This window comes from Maniola jurtina, chromosome 15 (genome assembly GCF_905333055.1).
Source record: "Maniola jurtina chromosome 15, ilManJurt1.1, whole genome shotgun sequence".
In the NCBI taxonomy this organism is placed as follows: Eukaryota; Metazoa; Arthropoda; class Insecta; order Lepidoptera; family Nymphalidae; genus Maniola; species Maniola jurtina.
The window spans coordinates 8265621-8290338 of record NC_060043.1 but is presented as its reverse complement, the minus strand read 5'-3'; the positions used below and the strand labels follow the sequence as shown (position 1 = coordinate 8290338).

The following is a 24718-nucleotide window of genomic DNA, read 5'->3' as shown; positions in this document are numbered from 1 at the left end:
GGTTTTCATTTATGAAGCAACATTATGTACCAAATATACACAATTACATAATATACACAAGTACATTATTTTCTTGATAAATGCTTCTATAGCGGGCCTTACCATCCAATATAGGCCCGATATATAAAGGTATATAAACGCAACCCTTTGCATAAGAGTTTACATGCACAAGGTAGGTACGTACTACTGCCCACAGCGTCCTTTCACTCCTTGATTCAATTCTTTGCACTGCGCTGTGCAGGGACGTAGGACCTACGGTGGATATAGCCTTTGATATACCTACTCGAAAACTCGATAAATTTGTATAAGACCGATTGCTATTTCTATTACCAGTCATTTCCCGCAAACGACAGCGCTATTACGAGCAGAGCTTTATCTAAATTATCAGGTCCGTAATTTCACTAAACACTTTCTACTAAAAATTATTCATAAATCTATGTATATATACATCAATTCATTCAATATGTATGTGAATATATCCCTGGCAGTTTAAAAACTGTGGACCTATGTAAACAAACAATATTATTCTTTTACGTTTGAATGGTCATTTTCCAATGTTCCCTTTTACGATAATTGCCAACTGCCTGCTCTTTGAAACAACTTTGAACGGTATGAAAGGCTTTGAAAACTGTTTGAAATATTATACATTATATTTTGTTTTATTTCCCTATGGATACGTTGGTCAATAGTCATCCAATTTTCCAATAAACGTGATGATGTAAAAACTAACATTGTGAATGCATTGTTAAAATGCAAGCTTCATCAAGATATTGACACAAAAATGTAACGAAAATATCAACCAGAACATTTGTATGTTCCTGTACGAAATCAAGTCTTGGCCCACCCGGCCACCCTTGTGCATAATAACGTTTCAGTAAGTTTGGCTTTGCAAACCGTATTAGACCACACGGTACACGTCAGAGATTCAGAAGTTAATGGGGGGCCAGTCGGCAGTGTTTTTTTTTAAATCATGACTAATATTCCCCTTTCCCCTCCAACTAAGCGTTAAGCTTGTGCTAGGAGTGGATACGACAATAGTGCAATGGGTGGGGTTTGAACCGCCGATCTTTCGGATTTCAGTCCGCTCCTATAACCGTTGAGCTATTGAGGCTTATGTCATGTTGGTGAATGGACCGGGACTGTTCTTTTTTGAAAAAACACTTTTTGAATATGATTCTACCTAACGCTAGCTAATACCCACGAATTTGAACGTGTGAATTTAGGTTATTAAAAATGTTTTTTTACTCAATATAGTCACACGCTTGACTACGAATGGGAGGTGATGATGTGGCCACCCAAAAAAACACTTTTGTATTTATAATATGTGTAGTAGTTAAAGCACCATGTTAGCTTCTTAAAACTGCAAGGAAGCGGACTGGAACCGTATTCAAGCGCTACTTTCATCAAATTAAAAAAAAACTGTTTATACATAACAAAATTGACCTTTAGAAGCAAACGATAGATGCATAATAAAAGGAAAGCTATTTTCCACCGCTCCCTTTTACGATAATTGCCACCTGCCTGCTATTGCTATGAACGGTATGAAAACCTTTGATTTCTATTTGCAAAACTATTTCTGTCGTGTTTTCTGTTGGGCAATAGCCGCCGTCCTCTAGTTCAATGAATTCGATTTTTCACAATACTTTTGATGGAAAAATTTAAAAATTGGAAATTTTTGTTTTTTTAACTTTTATATATGCAGCACGAATTTATATATACTGAACTGACGACCACTTTAGCATATGCCTTTAGCACACCACATTCGCATGTGGTGTGCCTTGATACCATAGGCATAAAGGCGTTAATCATTTCGCAATAATGTTCAATTGTGTCGGTATCAGGTCGGTGTGCTCTGTATGATTTATACTAAGGTATAAACCTCATAAGTCATAGTACGCTTTGTGCTTAGAGCTTCCTCAGAAAAACTGCATTAGTAACTTATAAAACAGTATAAAGAGAAATCCCAACTCTATGCAGTAGGTACGGCCTCCCCTCAAGTCATAGCGTGCTGCGAAGATTTTCTCCCTCCATGCCTGAGTTCTCCATAATGTTCGGAATGGTGTGGGAAGTCTGTAATTTGTGCTGCCCGGCTAGCATGGGCAGTAGATAAAAATTATATCCCCCGATTATATCCACTGATGTCATAGAAATCAGTGGATATAATCGGGGATATAATTTTTATCTACTGCCCATGCTAGCCGGGATGGGCTTGCGTGGTGGACTATGGCCAAAACTCTTTCCATTTTGAAAGGAGATCCATTCTCAGTAGTGTACCGGCGATGGGCTGAGATGATGATAATGAAGATTTCTTGTTTGGTGAGAGTTATAGGACTTACCAGCATAACATTCCTAAGGCGTAGTTTATACGGAAGTGGTTTTTGGTAAACAATCATGGAACATTTATACCAATGCAGCTAAGCAATCTCCGGTGGAAAAGCTGCCTTAGCCACTTGCCATGCCCTACAAAAACCAAACTTGACTTGATGAAATGGTTTTTACACTATTTTGTACAAATTATCACAAAAAAAGATTACGACGAATTTAGAACCTCCTTCTTTTTTGAAGTCGGTTAAAAATGCAAAGCGCTTAGTGAAAACTTTGTACTAGCTTAATAGGGATACATAGTAGAGTTATTGGGCTCTTTGAGATTTTCTATTGGCGGAAATTTGATTAAATCGCATTTTCTCTTTTGCTAAACGACGGTCTATGCACTGGTATTCGCTTTGGAACAACGGATAGACAGTGAACCCTATTAAATGAGTCTTGACTCTTGACTCACAAAACCGTATCAAAGGATCCTGTGTTACGTCCTTTGAGTGCATTGTGTTCTCCGATGTACATTTTCTTGGTAACAAAACCAATCATTGTTTTTTATTTACCAAATCTTTATCTAAATTTTATACTGCTTATTGCTCGTGGTTTTGCCAGCGTGTACCTACCGACTTACCTGTTTTTTTTTAAAGATGGAAGTCAATTCAGTGCGTATGTGTTTGTTGGCTTAAAGTCTCGTCTGTAACTCCAGGATATACCTAATATTAAAAATATAATATTTTGCATCTTATCCCTCCATACTGTAAGAAGTTATATTTTTACACTGTAGAGCAAGAGAGCATGACTACATAAGTATATACCTACTCAACCTCGTAAACATAAATAGAATATTGTACAGTTCTTGTCCTCTTGATCACCAGAAGACCAAGTTTTTGTGAAAAAAAAAAACTACATCAACTAATATTAATTAGGTATTGGTCCTCTGCAGTACGCGTTGCCCAGCTTAGACTTTTATTTTAGCTTAATAACTCCTATTGCAAATGACAATGCCTGGACACACTAGCACACAAGGCATAATATTGTAAATTGAATATACGGAAAGAGCAATTATTGCCGAGTTTCCTGCTGGTTTTTCTTTCTAGAACTTGGAAAGGCGTTCCGAACCAGTGGGCAGTGGCAGATTCACTTAAAAGATTCAAAAGCACTTATTTGAATAAAAAACAAAAGCTAGTCTGGTAAACAACATCACATTCCAGTTAACCTTTAACAAAGAGGTAATGTATCCTTCAATAAACCATGAAGCGAGCAGAGCACCAACCTCTCGTTTATATTGTAATCTTGGAGTTGCCCTATCGCTTCATTAGTACAGAATACCTCCTTTATCACAAATCTGGGGCGTGGAGCGTCTGGCTTGAGGGGCTTGTGTGGTAAAAGAGTTACCTACTTACACTTAATTGAAATCTTATACGTTGAACGGCTTGAGTTTTATCAGACGGGAAGCCTTTTGTATGATAAAGGAGTCCTTTAAATAAATACCAAGCTTATATTACTACAGTAAAAGGATGTTTTACTGTAATTTTAAGCAATTTTAACACATTTATGATTAACTAGCTAATTTCTGCGACTTCGTCCGCGTGGACTACTCAAATTTCTAACCCCTATTTAACCCCTTAGGGGTTAAATTTTCAGAAATCCTTTCTTAGCGGATGTCTACATCATAATGTCATTTTTATTACTGTCACCTTCCGTGAAAACCTACCTACGTTTGGTAAAATAAATTATGGCCACGTTATGTTGACTGTTTTGATAAACGTTCAGAATCAGTCAACCTTGATCCATTAATGACTAATGTAACTTTTTGTGAAGTACCAATAATGTAAAATTTTGAAAAATAATAATAATAATAATTAGACATAGCGTCTCAGAATTCAGTACCGGCGTTATGCTGTCGTTGAAGGTACCGGTGGACGTTACATGTGTTGGCAATAACAGAACGTGAATGGTTACTTTCAGTCCAAATGTAAAAACCTAATATTTAAGACGTTGCCTATTGAGTTTTTCGATATAATATTTGAAATTGATTTTAATATGGTCTTAAATCGTTATGTGAATAGGTACACCTGTCATAATAGAGACAGACGTACTTAACCGAACGAGAGTTCCTTCATTTGAACTCTGTGCTCACATTTACCTTGTTTTTCTTTGAAATTTCCGGTGCAATACTGCGCGTTCCACGTGGATGCGAGGCTTGTCACTTGCCGTGACATGTCGATAGTGCTGTGGTGCTACGCCACGCACGTTGCTGCGAAACGTACGTGGTACCTCATCGTGGCGTCTCAGTGAGACTTGCTGCCTGTCTCATGAGGGAATATGATAAGTGCTGCTAAGCGTTTGTTTATGCTGTTTGGTAAGACCATTCCAGTTTGTTTTTACTAGTGTTCATGATGTCGGTATGTGTTGTAGTATGAGGCACTTTCTTTGAATAAGTTGCGAGCACAGTAAGTGACTCTTACTCACATACCGACTTAGACTTGATCTTGTGAGATATGCAAGCCAGTGTATTGATACGTAGGCACATTCAATGCTTTGAGAAACGTTATAATGCCAGTTACCAATTAGACATACTTATGTTTTTAATAATGCTTCTTATACTTCATAAAAGGGAAGTGCTTATAATGTGAATACTGTATACATGTGACTTACTTTAGCCACAAAGATTTCAATCGAGTCAGTCTCATTTTAACTTAAGATTTCCGTTAGTACTTTTATTAGAATCGTATTAAATACGAAAGTTCTTTTGCTCTTCATTGTTAAGATCAGGACAAGCCGAGCTAAAAAAAAAACAATAATTAATTACTGAGATATAGAAAATAAAATATACCCACGACGGACTGAATATGATAGGAGATGGGTCGTTCCCATGACATGTACTTGTGACAAGCGTTTAGAGATGGCCTAAGATGTTTTCAAGTAATAATACCATTTTAATGCATCGCATGGTTCTTGGATGGATTGATATTATTTTAAAGTACCTACTATGAGCCTTATTTTTACCTTATCTTGTCTAGTGCATTATGCTTCAAACTTGTCTATCGTTACGAAGATAAAAGTTGTGACGGTATTTAATCGTGTAGAATTAATCAATTACAATAAAAGTTAAGATTTATAGTAAGATGAACTGGCCGCCGATGGAACAGTTCAGAATAAGTCTACGTATCAGATATACAAGTAGCTCGTACATCCCTTTGTTTAATTGGTTTTTCTCGAAGTTCTTGTTGGATGGACCTCCAATTACTGGCCGTTGATGGGATAGTGCATTGGAGACCACTCATTGGAATTCGGGAAATAGGTTGTTCATAAATCATTTTTAATTGCTTAAATTTTGCGAATTCCATGTGTTGGATGGACCTCCGATTGCTGGCCGCTGATGGGATAGTAGATTGGAGGCCACGTATTGGAATTCGGGGCATGTGGACCTCCAGTTGCTGGCCGTTGATGGGATAGTAGATTGGAGGCCACGTATTGGAATTTGGGACATGTGGACCTCCAGTTGCTGACCGTTGATGGGATAGTAGATTGGAGGCCACGTATTGGAATACGGAACATGTGGATCTCCAGTTGCTGGCCGTTGATGGGATAGTAGATTGGAGACCACGTATTGGAATATGGGACATGTGGACCTCCAGTTGCTTGCCGTTGATGGGATAGTAGATTGGAGGCCACGTGTTGGAATATGGGACATGTGGACCTCCAGTTGCTTGCCGTTGATGGGATAGTAGATTGGAGGCCACGTATTGGAATATGGGACATGTGGACCTCCAGTTGCTTGCCGTTGATGGGATAGTAGATTGGAGGCCACGTATTGGAATTTGGAACATGTGGACCTCCGGTTGCTGGCCGTTGATGGGATAGTAGATTGGAGGCCACGTCTTGGTATTCGGAGAATAGCCAAATCAAATTTTCTTATTGCTTTTGTTCTCAGCAACTGCACCAGACATAAACGCCATCCAGGGACGGAGGCGTGCACAGGACGGCCGTGTTATCACACACGTTTGCCGCGCTTTTGAACGGAAGTCACGTGACATCTGTTGGTAATGTTTTTAGGAACGCAACCGTGGCGCCACCTCGGAAAACTATCTTGAAAATGGCCTGTGAGAGTGCTACTCACTTTGTTTCGGTCGATCTTAGTGTGCGGACGTGTTTTATCAATCTATTATTATTGCGTTAACTTAGTTTTGTTGAGTATATATCAAGCCTTAATCATGCAAATAAGGGTTATATTTATTCATTCTTATATTTTTATTGAGGTTCACTTCTGGTATTCTTATATTATACAAAGTGTAAATATGTAAGCAGCATTTCATTTATCAGTAACATTCGCTGCTACACCCGTTGTGCCAGATCCTTTTTTTCACGCACATGCAAACTGTGGAATCAATTCCCATATCGGCAGTGTTCCCACTAGATTAAGACATGGGGTTATTCAAGGGGCGGACCAACTAATTCCTTAAAGGCCGGCAATGCATTGGCGGTTCCTCATGTGCTGCAAATGATCATGGGCGGTGGTAATCACCTAACATCAGGTGAGCCACCTGCTCGTTTGCCCGCTATTTTTATTTAAAAAAGGTTATTAAGGTTCCGTAGTAAACAGACTTAACACCTATAGATTGGTTGAGCCCATTTGTCTGTATGTCTGTATGTCAGAGCTATTTTAAAAATAAACTTTAATTACTATGAACTTGAAGTATATATAGCACAGAATAGAAACTTATTGTGGTACATACTAGCATATATGAAAAAAATATTTTAGAGAAGGTATACCTCGACATTACTTTCAATCAGGAGTGGGCAATTCAATTTTTAGTAACTTTTAAATCCAGAATTTAAAGTGGTTGAACCATAACAGAAAACAATAGGTACATAATAATAGAAAGGCCATTTTCCCACGTTCCTTTTTAAGATAATTGCCAACTGCCTGCGTTCGCTTTGAACGGTATGAATCCTTCGATTTCAGTTTGCAATACTATTTTCGTTGTGTTTTATTTCAGCCAATTGCTGTTCGATCAACCAATGAATATCACTTTTTAGGGTTTCATAACAAATCGGGAAAATCCTTATAGTTTCGCCATGTGTCTAAATATATTTCACACTTATTTACTTATTGTTATAAGTACACCCCTTCCACTTTCTTTAATTTTTATTATCTCCTCACCCTAAGGTTGCCTGGAAGAGATCGCTATTTTAGCGATAAGGCCGCCTTTTGTACATAAATCTTTATTGTTATTTATATATTACTGTCTTGTTGGTGTACAATAAAGAATATTTTACTTTTACTTTTACTTACAGTTTGTTTGACGGTTATGTGAAGGTCAGAAATGCATAATTCTGTACGTAGGTATAACGCGTGGTTTTCATTTATGAAGCAACATTATGTACCAAATATACACAATTACATAATATACACAAGTACATTATTTTCTTGATAAATGCTTCTATAGCGGGCCTTACCATCCAATATAGGCCCGATATATAAAGGTATATAAACGCAACCCTTTGCATAAGAGTTTACATGCACAAGGTAGGTACGTACTACTGCCCACAGCGTCCTTTCACTCCTTGATTCAATTCTTTGCACTGCGCTGTGCAGGGACGTAGGACCTACGGTGGATATAGCCTTTGATATACCTACTCGAAAACTCGATAAATTTGTATAAGACCGATTGCTATTTCTATTACCAGTCATTTCCCGCAAACGACAGCGCTATTACGAGCAGAGCTTTATCTAAATTATCAGGTCCGTAATTTCACTAAACACTTTCTACTAAAAATTATTCATAAATCTATGTATATATACATCAATTCATTCAATATGTATGTGAATATATCCCTGGCAGTTTAAAAACTGTGGACCTATGTAAACAAACAATATTATTCTTTTACGTTTGAATGGTCATTTTCCAATGTTCCCTTTTACGATAATTGCCAACTGCCTGCTCTTTGAAACAACTTTGAACGGTATGAAAGGCTTTGAAAACTGTTTGAAATATTATACATTATATTTTGTTTTATTTCCCTATGGATACGTTGGTCAATAGTCATCCAATTTTCCAATAAACGTGATGATGTAAAAACTAACATTGTGAATGCATTGTTAAAATGCAAGCTTCATCAAGATATTGACACAAAAATGTAACGAAAATATCAACCAGAACATTTGTATGTTCCTGTACGAAATCAAGTCTTGGCCCACCCGGCCACCCTTGTGCATAATAACGTTTCAGTAAGTTTGGCTTTGCAAACCGTATTAGACCACACGGTACACGTCAGAGATTCAGAAGTTAATGGGGGGCCAGTCGGCAGTGTTTTTTTTTAAATCATGACTAATATTCCCCTTTCCCCTCCAACTAAGCGTTAAGCTTGTGCTAGGAGTGGATACGACAATAGTGCAATGGGTGGGGTTTGAACCGCCGATCTTTCGGATTTCAGTCCGCTCCTATAACCGTTGAGCTATTGAGGCTTATGTCATGTTGGTGAATGGACCGGGACTGTTCTTTTTTGAAAAAACACTTTTTGAATATGATTCTACCTAACGCTAGCTAATACCCACGAATTTGAACGTGTGAATTTAGGTTATTAAAAATGTTTTTTTACTCAATATAGTCACACGCTTGACTACGAATGGGAGGTGATGATGTGGCCACCCAAAAAAACACTTTTGTATTTATAATATGTGTAGTAGTTAAAGCACCATGTTAGCTTCTTAAAACTGCAAGGAAGCGGACTGGAACCGTATTCAAGCGCTACTTTCATCAAATTAAAAAAAAACTGTTTATACATAACAAAATTGACCTTTAGAAGCAAACGATAGATGCATAATAAAAGGAAAGCTATTTTCCACCGCTCCCTTTTACGATAATTGCCACCTGCCTGCTATTGCTATGAACGGTATGAAAACCTTTGATTTCTATTTGCAAAACTATTTCTGTCGTGTTTTCTGTTGGGCAATAGCCGCCGTCCTCTAGTTCAATGAATTCGATTTTTCACAATACTTTTGATGGAAAAATTTAAAAATTGGAAATTTTTGTTTTTTTAACTTTTATATATGCAGCACGAATTTATATATACTGAACTGACGACCACTTTAGCATATGCCTTTAGCACACCACATTCGCATGTGGTGTGCCTTGATACCATAGGCATAAAGGCGTTAATCATTTCGCAATAATGTTCAATTGTGTCGGTATCAGGTCGGTGTGCTCTGTATGATTTATACTAAGGTATAAACCTCATAAGTCATAGTACGCTTTGTGCTTAGAGCTTCCTCAGAAAAACTGCATTAGTAACTTATAAAACAGTATAAAGAGAAATCCCAACTCTATGCAGTAGGTACGGCCTCCCCTCAAGTCATAGCGTGCTGCGAAGATTTTCTCCCTCCATGCCTGAGTTCTCCATAATGTTCGGAATGGTGTGGGAAGTCTGTAATTTGTGCTGCCCGGCTAGCATGGGCAGTAGATAAAAATTATATCCCCCGATTATATCCACTGATGTCATAGAAATCAGTGGATATAATCGGGGATATAATTTTTATCTACTGCCCATGCTAGCCGGGATGGGCTTGCGTGGTGGACTATGGCCAAAACTCTTTCCATTTTGAAAGGAGATCCATTCTCAGTAGTGTACCGGCGATGGGCTGAGATGATGATAATGAAGATTTCTTGTTTGGTGAGAGTTATAGGACTTACCAGCATAACATTCCTAAGGCGTAGTTTATACGGAAGTGGTTTTTGGTAAACAATCATGGAACATTTATACCAATGCAGCTAAGCAATCTCCGGTGGAAAAGCTGCCTTAGCCACTTGCCATGCCCTACAAAAACCAAACTTGACTTGATGAAATGGTTTTTACACTATTTTGTACAAATTATCACAAAAAAAGATTACGACGAATTTAGAACCTCCTTCTTTTTTGAAGTCGGTTAAAAATGCAAAGCGCTTAGTGAAAACTTTGTACTAGCTTAATAGGGATACATAGTAGAGTTATTGGGCTCTTTGAGATTTTCTATTGGCGGAAATTTGATTAAATCGCATTTTCTCTTTTGCTAAACGACGGTCTATGCACTGGTATTCGCTTTGGAACAACGGATAGACAGTGAACCCTATTAAATGAGTCTTGACTCTTGACTCACAAAACCGTATCAAAGGATCCTGTGTTACGTCCTTTGAGTGCATTGTGTTCTCCGATGTACATTTTCTTGGTAACAAAACCAATCATTGTTTTTTATTTACCAAATCTTTATCTAAATTTTATACTGCTTATTGCTCGTGGTTTTGCCAGCGTGTACCTACCGACTTACCTGTTTTTTTTTAAAGATGGAAGTCAATTCAGTGCGTATGTGTTTGTTGGCTTAAAGTCTCGTCTGTAACTCCAGGATATACCTAATATTAAAAATATAATATTTTGCATCTTATCCCTCCATACTGTAAGAAGTTATATTTTTACACTGTAGAGCAAGAGAGCATGACTACATAAGTATATACCTACTCAACCTCGTAAACATAAATAGAATATTGTACAGTTCTTGTCCTCTTGATCACCAGAAGACCAAGTTTTTGTGAAAAAAAAAAACTACATCAACTAATATTAATTAGGTATTGGTCCTCTGCAGTACGCGTTGCCCAGCTTAGACTTTTATTTTAGCTTAATAACTCCTATTGCAAATGACAATGCCTGGACACACTAGCACACAAGGCATAATATTGTAAATTGAATATACGGAAAGAGCAATTATTGCCGAGTTTCCTGCTGGTTTTTCTTTCTAGAACTTGGAAAGGCGTTCCGAACCAGTGGGCAGTGGCAGATTCACTTAAAAGATTCAAAAGCACTTATTTGAATAAAAAACAAAAGCTAGTCTGGTAAACAACATCACATTCCAGTTAACCTTTAACAAAGAGGTAATGTATCCTTCAATAAACCATGAAGCGAGCAGAGCACCAACCTCTCGTTTATATTGTAATCTTGGAGTTGCCCTATCGCTTCATTAGTACAGAATACCTCCTTTATCACAAATCTGGGGCGTGGAGCGTCTGGCTTGAGGGGCTTGTGTGGTAAAAGAGTTACCTACTTACACTTAATTGAAATCTTATACGTTGAACGGCTTGAGTTTTATCAGACGGGAAGCCTTTTGTATGATAAAGGAGTCCTTTAAATAAATACCAAGCTTATATTACTACAGTAAAAGGATGTTTTACTGTAATTTTAAGCAATTTTAACACATTTATGATTAACTAGCTAATTTCTGCGACTTCGTCCGCGTGGACTACTCAAATTTCTAACCCCTATTTAACCCCTTAGGGGTTAAATTTTCAGAAATCCTTTCTTAGCGGATGTCTACATCATAATAAGTAGCTCTCAGCCTTTCAGCCTGATTCATCCAGTAGTCCAGTAACTGTGCGTTGATAAATCAGTCAGTCAGTCAGCTTTTTCTTTTATATATATTTAGATTAGACTATTAGTTCCATTTATTAGATTAGATAAAGCATAATACACCCGACTCAACAGACAAACACATATTTTTGTAGGTATACAGAGATAATCTCGAATACTCAGAAGAACTTAAGAAGGTAAAAGTAAATTTGGGTTGAGAGGGTTTGAAATTGAAAGTTTTTCAGAAACGAACATTATTCGGGATGAGTAACTTTAATTAAAATGGCACTTAGGTACTGTGAAAGAACAAATCCTTTGAAGACCAAAATTAAGTATTTTTAACCCCCGACCCAAAAAGAGGGGTGTTATAAGTTTGACGTGTGTATCTGTGTATCTGTGTGTCTGTGTATCTGTGTATCTGTGTATCTGTCTGTGGCATCGTAGCGCCTAAACGAATGAACCGATTTTAATTTAGTTTTTTTTGTTTGAAAGGTGGCTTGATCGAGAGTGTTCTTAGCTATAATCCAAAAAAATTGGTGCAGCCGTTTAAGAGTTATCAGCTCTTTTCTAGTTTTCTTGTAGAAAAGAAGGTTACATAACCGTTAGGTTCATAATATTATGTCAATTGACAAATGTCAAGCTGTCAAGATGGATGTTGCCTTGATACATAATTATTTATTTGAAAATGATGTTTTGGAAAACTCTGATACTTTGGATCGTAGGCGCGGAATAGTCCAAGAAAATCGGTTCAGCCGTTTGAAAGTTATCAGGTCTTTTCGGTCTTTTCTATTTACTGTAACTTCACTTGTCGGGGGTGTTATAAATTTTTAATTTACACTTGTAATGAATACAATCTTTCGATTGTCTTTATCTCAACTCATTTTAGAGTTTGAATCGAAGTGTCCAATATTTGCTTACTCAATCCTATAGAATGCTTTTGAAACTTTCCAAAAACTCAAATATTGTTAATTATAGAGTGAAAAAATACAAACTACAAAACCGACTTAAAACGATAGAATATTTTCTCCCACGGAAAACTTTGTAAAGAATAAAGACCTTTTGCTTTTATTATTTTACTTCTTTTATTTACAAGTTTTATTAAACGTCACTTTCATGTATTTGTTGCAAGTCACGATCACTTTCAATTACTTTTACTAATCTATTTTCATATCAACGACGACTCAAAGTAAAGACTAATATTATAAAGGCGAAAGTTTGTGTGTATGTATGTGTGTATTTTTGTTACTCTTTCACGCAAAAACTACTGGACGGATTTAGCTGAAATTTGAAATGGAGATAGAATATACCCTGGATTAGCACATAGGCTACTTTTTATCCCGGAAAATTAAAGAGTTTCTACGGGATTTTTAAAAAACCTTTTTTCACGCGAACGAAGTCGCGGGCATCAGCTAGTAAACATATAAATCCACGCGGACGAAGTCACGGCCATAATCTAGTTATATATGTCTGTTAATTTTTTTGTGGCGTACCTAAATACAATGTTTCCTCTTAAAATTTGAGCAGCTTGAAACTTATGAGCTGAATAAAAGTTTGCTCAATATTCACGGAAAAAATATACTCAGACTGAGCAAATGAGCGTAAATTGTAAAATTTGGGTAACCCACATCACACCCCGTGTTTCCGAGAATAATTTTAATTTTCAAGTTTGTTTTATTGTACACGGATGTAGGCGGATTTCAGCGTGTTTCCCAAATTTTTTGGAACACTGTAAACCGTTGGATGCTTTACGTCAATATTTTGTAGAAAAAATTAAATGAATACAAATACTTATCTTATTTTGATTTTATATTGAACAAGCTTGAAGTTATATATAACTGATGTGTTTTAAATGTTATTTGTTTGGTTAGATTGAGAGATGAAAGTTAATTTGGTTTTTGTCGGGTGAAAGTAATTACTACTAATGAAAATAATTAATCAGTTAAGGATTTTTTCTAGAGACGTACGTACAGTATTATTTATTCAATCTAAGTAACTTTAATTAAAAAGGCACTCACTGTAGCCATTGAAGACCAAAATCAAGTATTTTAATTAATACAATTCTCATCGTCTTCGTTTCAATTAATTCAAGGGTGGTTTCGTACTTTTCTTTTAACAAGATTACATAATTTGGAATCCGGGAAGATTGTGATTATACTACCAGAAATCTGTAAGAAAAGTCACTTGGTGAGCCTTGGTAACGAACGGTATTTATTTATTTTTAAGTTAGTTAAATTATTTACTATACTTACTTGCCTTTACACAAGTTTAAAAAATGTATTAAAAGTATGCTCCTGAAAAAAGCTTATTATACAATCGAAGATTATGTAAATGAGAAAAAAGCTTGGATTTGACTCGCTCTAGCAATACACGGCGCTGCAATTGCTTGTATACAGTATGGCATATTATTGTAAATTGAATATGTAGTACTTGAAAAGAGCAACCGCCGAGTTTCTTGCTGGTTCTTCTCGGTAGGAACGGCATTCCGAATCAGTGGTAGATTTTTTTGACTATTCAAAAGCACTTGTAAAAGTTTAATTGAATAAAAACATTTTGAATTTGAATTTGAATAGTATAAGTAGGTATAGGTAAATACCTAAGTACGTATGAGAGGGAAGAGATAAATTTTAGTGGTAAAGTTATTTTAAAGACTTTATTGTACTTACCTCTTAACTATTAGTTAATTGATTTCATAAGTGCATTAAAAATATTAAAATAAATGAATAATTACGATCTATTTAGGCAATTTTATTTTAATAATGTTATAAATGGGGATGTGGGGATGGGGACGTGGAATTTCCACGCGCTACTATAAATGAGTGCATGGATTTAGGTTTTTTAAAAATCCCGCAGGAACTCTTTAATTTTTAAATTTAATATGTTTATTCAGGGTATTGAGTTGTCGTGAAGAAGTAAGAAACATCCCCATTTATAACATTATTAAAATAAAATTGCCTTAATAGATCGTAATTATTTATTTATTTTAATATTTTTAATGCACTTATGAAATCAATTAACTAATAGTTAAGAAGTAAGTACAATAAACAGATAATAATTAAATTGCAATTATCAACTTTAGTTCATTCGTTGAGCTTCTCTTTAGTCATAAGTTGCTATGACTTTTCGAGCAACTAAATATCAATGACAGCAGGAAAGATTTATTATGCTTTGCAAGAAGCAGAGAAGAGGCAAGTTTTGCAGTAGTTGACTCAGATAACTTGGACAGCAATAACTTTAAAGAGCTTTTATTCAACTGTTCTGCGATTTTATATTAATTGTATTTATTTTATAATACCTTAGCTGCTCACTATTTTAAGTTAGGTAAGTACATAGTAATGCACCCAACTTAAAGTTAAGTACGACATACAAAGGTAAGCTAGTCAATAGTAACAATTATTAAAAATAATAGTTATATAATATATATATTGCAAAATAGGTGATATCGAAAATAAGATCCGCCACATTTTATAAAAGCCCACTAAAAATGAAAGCATGATTCAATTAAATTTCAAACTCTCAAAGGGCTCGATCGCCGCAATTTCTTAACTTTACATTATAAGAAAAATCGTTGAGCTTCATCGCCCACTACCACTACTACAGATTTTCAATAGCAAATGAAATGAAAGCAAAATAAATAAGATAAATAAAGTTGAAAACTAAAACCCGCTACGGTGGAACACACAGAATCTGGATACAAACATACACACACACATACATATATAGACTGCTAAAATCATAACCCTTCTTTATGGCTTTGCCGCAGCCGGGTAAAAAATTACGAACTAAATGAGCTTTTCCTACTACCAGAGAGTAATTAGTATCCTTACTCTCTGCTAGTAGTTATTTCCTTTATATTGATTTGCAGGACATCGGGAAGTCATTTCACACGTACAAACTATGCACGGAAATTATATGCCTCCAACTATATTATTAAACTATGTACTAGCTTTTAAAATATAATAAGAAATAATAATTATAGCTTATAACACTCGGGAATAATATGGCTATCTATCTCTGAAAGAATTTTCTTTATATTATTTCTTTATATATTTTTTATATAACATTAGTACAAGACTGCAGTTGGATTGCTATCGGAACCTTTCCGAGAGCGCGCTACCAGACGAAGCCTTCCGCCTTCCTCGCCCATCGGATTCCGGCACCTGGGCGTATCAGGCGGTCTGCAAGTATATAAAGATTCGTCTAATAACGTGCCGTCTAAAGTCCGTTCAAAAAGGAATACCAGCACATCGGTGGTCGTCTAGTAAAGGAGAAAATGCGATTAAATTAAATTTCAAAAGTATTTTTAAAGTCTCAAAGGGCCCGATCGCCGCAATATCCTAAGCTGCCTTTATGCCTTCGCTGACTTTCATCGACCAATACCTTGGACTTTTAATAGTAGCTACGAGTTTAACAGCTATAACTACAGATAATCTTCAAGTAGTTGGGAAATTTAATCTATAGTGTTTTATTACCCATACCTAGCTAATCGGTACCTTTCCGATAGCCGATATCTTACCGGGTCGCAAATTTGGTTAATATAATGTATATGTAGGTATAGAGTTTAGCTTTGCCAGTACGTGCTAATTGCTAAGGTAAGGCATTAGTTCAGTGATTTGGTAGTTTTACCTGAAAAGTTTTCCGGGAGTTTCGAAAATTGGTTATTTTATACATTTTGACGTGCTCCTTTCGAATTTTCACTTTGCCACCTCATATATAAACAAAGTGATAAGTAAATTGAATACATTATATATTTTTGTACAATTTGCTGAATTAAACAAATCTATATGCAACGTGCAGAATATGATATGCACCGCCCACCCTCCCACAGCTAAAAGTACAGGAAAGGCAAGTCACTAAGCAAACAATACGCGCCTACATCATGCAACAACACGCATATCCTCCTAAAGTCAAAAAAAACCAAATTAAAATCGGTTCATTCGTTTAGACGCTACGATGCCACAGACAGATACACAGATACACACGTCAAACTTATAACACCCCTCTTTTTGGGTCGGGGGTTAAAAATACACTCGACGCACCGTTCACTCCGACACCGGAGCATCTTTAGGAAAGGTACACAATTGCAAAGTACTTAATTCAGGTTATTACTATATACTTAAATTATTATGAGATAAGTGGGTTCCTTGTATATCACGGACTTCCGTAAAACAACGCCTGCTTCGACTACTTTGAATTCGCCAATTCTCATTTCTTTGAGTAAAGACATATTTATTTTGTACATTTCGCATAAGCAGGTTTTCTCATCGTCAGATTTATATCCTCGTGTTTTGTAATAAAAATATCTGCGCCTGTATATCCTTTCCTGTCTTAACAGTTCCGCTTTCGCTCTTAAAGCATTTCCTCGAGAAATTGTTTCCATTGAAACCATCCGATTTCATTTATAGCTGGATTTTTTTTTTCATAAATCCATGCAATTATTTAAGATCGTCAATTCGAAAATGTTCCTATGATATTGTTATAAATATTCTTTACTAGTTGATACCTGCGTTTTTTTCTTGTTTTTCCTGAGATATGATCGTCGAAATGAAATTAAAAATTTAAAAAAAAACCGCTGAAACAAAAACCTCTAAAAAGTATAAAAAATAAAAGTTCTCTTTAAAGGCTCTTTAAGTTTAATATAAATAGTAAAGTTTTATCCAAGCACTCTTTTTTTACTTTTACACATTACCTACGCACTACCATGCCAGTGTGTCACCTTATTAGAATTTGTTCTTATTAGAATTTTGCTGAATACTAATAGGTATGTATTGGTCAGATAGTAATAACCGGTCTAATAAGAAAATTAGCAAAGAGCTGATATAATCTTCAAACGACTCAACAGATTTTGTTGGATTATAGCTAAGAACACTCTCGATCAAGCCAAGGTGGCTTAATCGAGAGTGTTCTTAGCTATAATCTCAAACAAAAATAAATAAATCAAAATTGGTTCATTTGTTTAGGAGCTACGATGCCACAGACAGATACTCAAACACACAGATACACAGACACACAGATACACACATCACAATTATAATACCCCTCTTTTTGGGTCGGGGGTTAAAAGTGTAATGTAACGACACGATAAACTTGGTAGAGAAAATGTAACCGGAGTCTCCCCGCACTTGGCCCGAGACCGGTAAGTGCGAAGAAAGAATGATCGTCCACTAATGCCCTATCCGAAACGTTGAATAGACCGAATAGTCATGCAGTTTTATTGGAACTTTCAACCATTCCCACTGGATAATACCTTCCAATTTCGTAGAATATTTTCTCAAAAATTGCGAAAATAATCCTACTTCTGCATTGACGAGACAATAAATGTTGACGGTTATCGATTTTTATAACCATACTTCCATATTCATACTTCCATATCCATACTAATATTATAAATGCGAAAGTGTGTCTGTCGGTCTGTATGTCATGATTAATATATGTCTGAATGTTTGAATCTTATAATTTGACTAGTGGGTATTTTTTTTCTTACTTACTTTCTTGAGTATCAGAAGTACTGAGATCTATTAAAATGGCTTATACATTATGATTTCATGATTGTAATAATATAATTTAAATATCAAATAACGTATATTTGGTCGCAGAGTTCGACATCAATTTGATTTCGGAAACCATTATATTTGTCTATTCAATTTCTACAATGCGTACCGCAATAATGATCCCCAGGGAACAATTGTTCATAATACATGATTGGGGGTTTGAGAGGTTTCTGTATACAAACACTTTGTTACACGTTCAATTGTATTGGAAGGGTTTTACTAATTGTACTCAGATATACCTCTAAGGTATTCCCAGAATTTGATATGGAAATTTCCATCTTAGAGTCTATTCAGGTAGACCACACAACAATTGCACCATATCAGAAAAAATGTCGCCAGTGTGTGTCTAGTAGTCCCGGTGCTACTCCATAACGATGTCTCAGCCACAAAAACAAATTATTAAGGATGGTATCTCATAGCGAAGTAGAAGTATGGTGATTGGGATAGTAAATAATATGTTCGCTTGCTTGCGTGCGAGCACCGCGGGTGTCTGCATTATTATCGCGATGTGGTCAAATGACCACACCTTCACGATGGTCGCTGAAAGCGACTGCATTATGATAGTATTGTTCCTCCCTCTCTCGTCTGGCTTTACAAAGATTAGCCAATGTCAAGTTTGTAGTTATTCGTAACAAGTTAGTTAAACTATACAAGTATGGACCCCGTCTGTGCCGGCGCTCGCCGACACACGCACGGCACCCCCTTAGAGCGCTTTCCAGTCAGTTTTAACAAAAAAAACACTCCAAAAAGGGCAGAGCACGCCCGCCAGCTAACACCAACACAGACGAAGTCCAAGTATTGTATTATATTATGATAGAAATAATACAATTCAGACGACATTGCGTTTGACTGCATTTTTGTGGCGTGGTTGTGGCACGTCTAATAAGACCCTTAACAGGGCTCTCTCCGTCACTCGTTTCCACTCGTTTCATACAATCGTAGTTCCAATTTCATTTGAATGTTAAGCAACCAAAGTCCATGAAATTTTGCAGACATATTCTAGAAACTAATATCTGTGTCTGTGGTGTTTTAGATTTTTCTAAAAATATGTAGTTTTAAAATTACAGGGGCTCAAAGATTTGTATGAAAATTTTAAGACCGCGTAACTTTGAAACAGAATATTTTAACAGAAATCTGGAAAACCACAGACATAGATATTAGTTTCTAGAATATATGTGCAAAATTTCATGGACTTTAGTTGCTTAATATTCAAATGAAATTGGAACTACGATTGTATGAAACGAGTGACGGAGAGAGCCCTCTTAATTCGCAAACAACTATCTTTGCTACAGACTATTTACGTGTGGTTGATTGTTGTAAATTGAATTAGATTTAAATTACCTACTAGAATCTTGAAACATTTCACTTGGGTACCTGTTTCAAATTTGCGTTAACTAGTTTACCACGAAATATCTTCACACGGAAATTTTATATGAATTTATAATATTACAAAAAAATTTGAACACTGTAAAGTATTGAAATCGTTTACCAAGTCTTATATATAGCAGTCGATGTATACTAAAAACTAAACGTAGCACATAATACCTAATTATCACTAAATGTTAATATGAGTATGTAAATGCACCTTTAGGAGGTTTTTCTGTAATAATGTTAATATACGATCAACTTAAAAAAAATGTAAGTGAAATCTTTCTCAAACAAACCCTCATTTTTTTGACTAACAAAAAAATCTGAATAAGAACTTTGTTTTCCGGCTGTGTTTATTGATTAAATCTACGCATCGGTCGATCCTTAATGAAAAAACTTTTCGTACATTTCAATTAGGCTCTGTTGGAGTCTGTAATTTTCAAACGTTAACGAGCTAAATTTTATCGAAAATTAATTGCGACATCTTCATTGAAAAGTTTTCAGTCAACTTTAATATCTAAAATTTTCCTCGGGGTAACTTTGACAGTGCAGTGTGTCGGTATAAAACTTGGTAGATAAGAGATGGACCAATTCACAGGTAGCTTATGAAAAATCACATTTTCTTGTGCAATACTTGTTACCTAATTTAACGTAGCCTGTGGAAAATTACCCAACAAAAACTCACTAAGTTTGAAAATTATTAATTTAATTCCGCTTTATTTTTAGGGTTCCGTACCTCAAAAAAGAAAAACGGAACCCTTATAGGATCACTATGTTTTCTGTCTGTCTGTCCACCCGTCGTGTCTGTCAAGAAAACCTATAGGGTACTTCACGTTGATTTAGAATCATGAAAAGCAGGTAGGTAGGTCTTATAGCACAAGTACAGGAATAAATCTGAAAACCGCGAATTTGTGGTTACATCATTTAAAAAAAAAATTAAAACGTGTTTCAATTATAAAAGTAAGATAACTATACCAAGTGGGGTATCATATGAAAGGGCTTTACCTGTAAATTCTAAAACAGATTTTTATTTATTTTTATGCATAATAGTTTTTGATTTATCGTGCAAAATGTTGAAAAAAATACCCCAGTTCGAAACCCTCAGTGCGCGAGTCTGACTCACACTTGGCCGGTTCTTGCGCATTGATCAGAGCTAAGAGAGCGCGAGCGAGAATACTCACATTGATGCGTCTTGGAAATTATCTAGCAACATTAATGTAGCAATAGTTTGCTATGTTTCATGGAAGTCGAATTTTCACACTACAATACAATACGAAATATCAGCGCTATTGACCTTGATTATTATTTAAATCAATGTAGCAAGCAGTAGGTAAGTGTGAAAAATGAAAAATCAATTTCCTGTGAAATCACTGTGAAGAAAAATAACAATTATTTCACCCAATGAAAATGATTTCAAAGTAGAAATAATAGCCATCTCTGGTAGAAAGGGTGGTTGAATGACAGCTGTGGGGAAACCTTGCCGAATTTCCTTGTCAATCAACTGGTGTTGGTGGTTGGTGTCTATTAACTTGTTGAAAATTGGTTTCAAAATAATAATAATTTACTTCGGGCTATTTGATAATTGTTTCATCCCGAGGAAATTAACTGAGTGTATTTTATAGGTCGCCACATTTATCCTAGGTTTATTTATAGGCCATTATGTTATTTATAAAGATTCTAGGTATTTTATTAATGACTAGATTATGCCCGTGACTTCGTTCGCGTGGATCTTAAAATCCCGTGGGAACTATTTGATTTTCCGGGATAAAAAGTAGCCTATGTGTTAATCCAGGGTATAATCTATGTTCATTCCAAAAAGCCAAATCCATTCAGTTGTGTTTGCGTGAAAGAGTAACAAACATACACAACACACACACATACATACACATATAAATACACACAAACTTTCGCCTTTATAATATTAGTATGACTAGCTTATGGCCGCGACTTCGTCCGCGTGGCCTACTCACATTTCAAACCCCTATTTTGACCCTTATGGGTTGAGTTTTAAAATCCTTTCTTAGCAAATATCTTAATAGCTATCTACATGTATTAACATCACAATTTCATCCGATCTGTCCAGTAGTTTGAGCTGAGCATTGATAGATCAATCAGTCAGCTTTTAGCAGGTAAATAATTAAATTATTAAATTAGATTTCATCAAATTGTTGCTTGAAATTATTAGCTCCATCCAGGCACACGTTGAAGGAGAGATCTACCTATAAATATTATTATTTGAAGGCCAAATAAAGTTCGCATGAAAATGAGGTCTACTGTGATCATTAAAAGTATCAAGAAATTTCCTTATCGTAAACAAATAATTGATTTGAACATAAATCCAGTATAACTTCGAAACGTTATCGAGCTGTTAAAGCGAGCTACGCAGCGCTATAATTTGTACACGAACTTGCTTTATTTCTCAGAGTTGATGAATTACGCAATAAAAACTCCTTTCCATTTTCAAGAAACGTACTTTTCATACTTGTTTTACTGTTTCAAGATTAGCTAAATCCTTTAAATTCAAATCATCGTTAGGGATTACAAGTTTAAATCGGTCCGTATACTTGTATTTGGGAGTGTGGGTGTGCGCGCGTGTGTGTAAATGAATAACCATTAGTGTGTACATCATTTTGCAGGCTCAAAAATGTTACTTTCCCGCTTCCTCTCACGGGTCTCCTGTAATCCGAGTGCTTGTGTGAGTGCGTTGATACGTTGTCGTAGAGCTGATGTCGTTGTGTGGGTGCACAGTCCGGGTGCTCGTAGCCCCCGCCAGTGGCGAGCCAGCCGTAGCGACTCTACGACGCGTCTACGGCGTAGTTTATGTGTTGCCAGCTCATAATATTCGGACAATAGAGCCGGCGGCGAAAGCAGTTTCGGTATTTTTCTCAAACGTGTATCTTCCACAAAATCGCTGTTGTGACCCCTAACGGACAGTATGGTAGGAAAGGATGTCCTTTGTCCCCATAAAAAGCTATTATCACCCCGCGTTTACGTAATAATTCCGAACATAAATACGATAATGATGTGAAATGTGTTCCGATTGGACTGTTTAATTTGTTTTGCGGTACTCTAAAATTAAAGTAGGTATAGTATTGTGATGAATAATACGAGTATATCGAGTGACGTTGCAGTGCGAGTGGAACGATATTAAAAATGGACGATTGACCGTTGAGTAATGGAATTAGATGTTTTATTACGACCATAAGGTAAGTGAAATGTCATAAAATAAACCTTTTTATTTCTATTAAAGTTGTTTTTACTAAACCTTTTTCAACCCAATACATGTTTCGTAATATTTAATTAGGTTTTGATAATAATAAAGTATCGTTATCTAAAAAATACAAAATTCGTGGAAGAGACTGCCCTTGTTTACTTTTAATTTTGATTTGAAAATACACCGATAACTGTTTGAAGTTTGGATAATATAGAGATTTGAGGTGCGTTGAAAAATACTTTATTTTGGTTATAATTTTATTTATAACTTTGGCACGTAATTGAAATCATAAAGCTGTATGCACCTAATAAGAGCATTATTTTTAACTAGCTGATGCCCGCAGCTTCGCCCGCGTGGATTGGTCAGATCCCCTGCAGCATCAGGATTGAGGAGTTGGACTCCAAATTTTTTATGAAACAATGTCGTAAAGTTCCTCTATCGATTAAAAAAGAAATGACGCAAATCGGTTCAGAAATCTCGGAGATTTCGGTGTACATAGGTAGAAAAACACAACTCCCTTTTTAAAAGTCGGTTAAAAAAGTAGCCTATTTTACGCCCTGGTCAATCCTCTACTTGCCTGTGAAAGTCCCGTCAAAATCGGTTCAGCCGTTCCAAAGATTAGCCTTTTCAAACAGACAGACAGACAGACAGACAGACAGACAGACAGACAGACAGACAGACAAAAATTTTAAAAACGTGTGATTCAGTTATGGTATCGTTCAAATAACCATATGAGCTTAATATGAGGTAGTTATTTCGAAATTACAGACAGACACTCCAATTTTATTTATTAGTATAGATTCGATGACAAGTTGGACGTTCTTTACCCGACTGCGGCAAAGCCAAAAGATAGGCATATTTCGCTTTTATGCCAAACATTTTGTTGCATTCAGCGTTATGGCATCCGTGAAAATCGATTATATTTATTTATGATTCTATCGAAGTTAGCAATTACGTTTATAGTGGGCGATGGACCGATATGACCTCAATTTGTTTTCCAGTTATTTAGCCAAACTATGTATTGCGTATAGCACAGATATTAAACTAGTTTGTTTATTAAAAGCAAATATCTATAGTTTCCCAAACAGAACTCGGCTGGTGATGACGTTTGTATTTCGGGATGACTGACCACAGATGGATTTGGAATTGGTCGGGCGCACGCCTACAAAATAGTAGAAGAATATATCGGCCAAGTTCTATTCACAAGTATGAGTATTTCTCACGATAGTTTATTTGTTGATGTACAATGCCGCTTATGGTAATCATCCCAAGAAAACCAACATCATTATGATTAATGAAAGGGGTTGTACTATGACGCTTAATGAGGATTACCTATAAAGGAGAGAGAGAGAGAAGATGGCGCATAGAAAATGATTAGGCGTAATGCACACCTACAGCGTGAAGTGAAGCCGAGGCGTTGCGTCCTCACTTGCGTCAACTCGTGCGCGAGTCGTGCACACCACAATGGCACCTCATTGGCCCCGACCCCAAAAAATATTATTTTAGAACCACATTTATATTTTTTAGTGGCCCCATTGTATTAAAATGTATGCTTTGCCTGGTTAAAAATCTATTGTTTACTAAGCTATCACACTGATCGCGAGCGATGTACCTACTTTTATCCGTTGAGGAGTTCTGTTCTCTATCTTCAAAGATATTCATCAGTCTTCACCAAATTTATATCGGACCATCTCTAAAGTATAGCCCACCTAAAAAAAATAAAATTATAGGAATAATCACGTAACAAACATACAAGACAAAAGACGAAACGTCGAATCAACGATATCGACGAAAATTCGAATTGTGGACCTCCTGGTTTTTTGGAAGTCGCTTGGTAAGGTATTTACCCTTTCCAGGTGGGGCTTGGATCAAATTTTCCCTTCAGTGGGAAGTG

General features: G+C 36.1%; 1 protein-coding gene and 1 long non-coding RNA gene across 2 annotated transcripts in view; one reads left to right on the top strand and one right to left on the bottom strand.

Annotated features, from left to right (window-relative positions):
• Positions 1–1578: 1578 nt before the first annotated feature.
• Positions 1579–24496, bottom strand: LOC123872695. Its single transcript, XR_006797516.1, has 4 exons — positions 24337–24496; positions 13751–13754; positions 8818–8837; positions 1579–1588 (listed from the first exon to the last, which is right to left on the bottom strand). It is a non-coding gene; the product is annotated as an uncharacterized LOC123872695 (long non-coding RNA).
• The window catches only part of LOC123872652, an 87030-nt gene continuing 84706 nt past the window's right edge, over positions 22395–24718 (top strand). Inside the window, exon 1 of the mRNA XM_045917062.1 lies at positions 22395–22816. Coding sequence (XP_045773018.1) covers positions 22796–22816 — 21 coding nt within the window. The 5' untranslated portion in view covers positions 22395–22795. The remainder of the gene's footprint in view (positions 22817–24718) is intronic.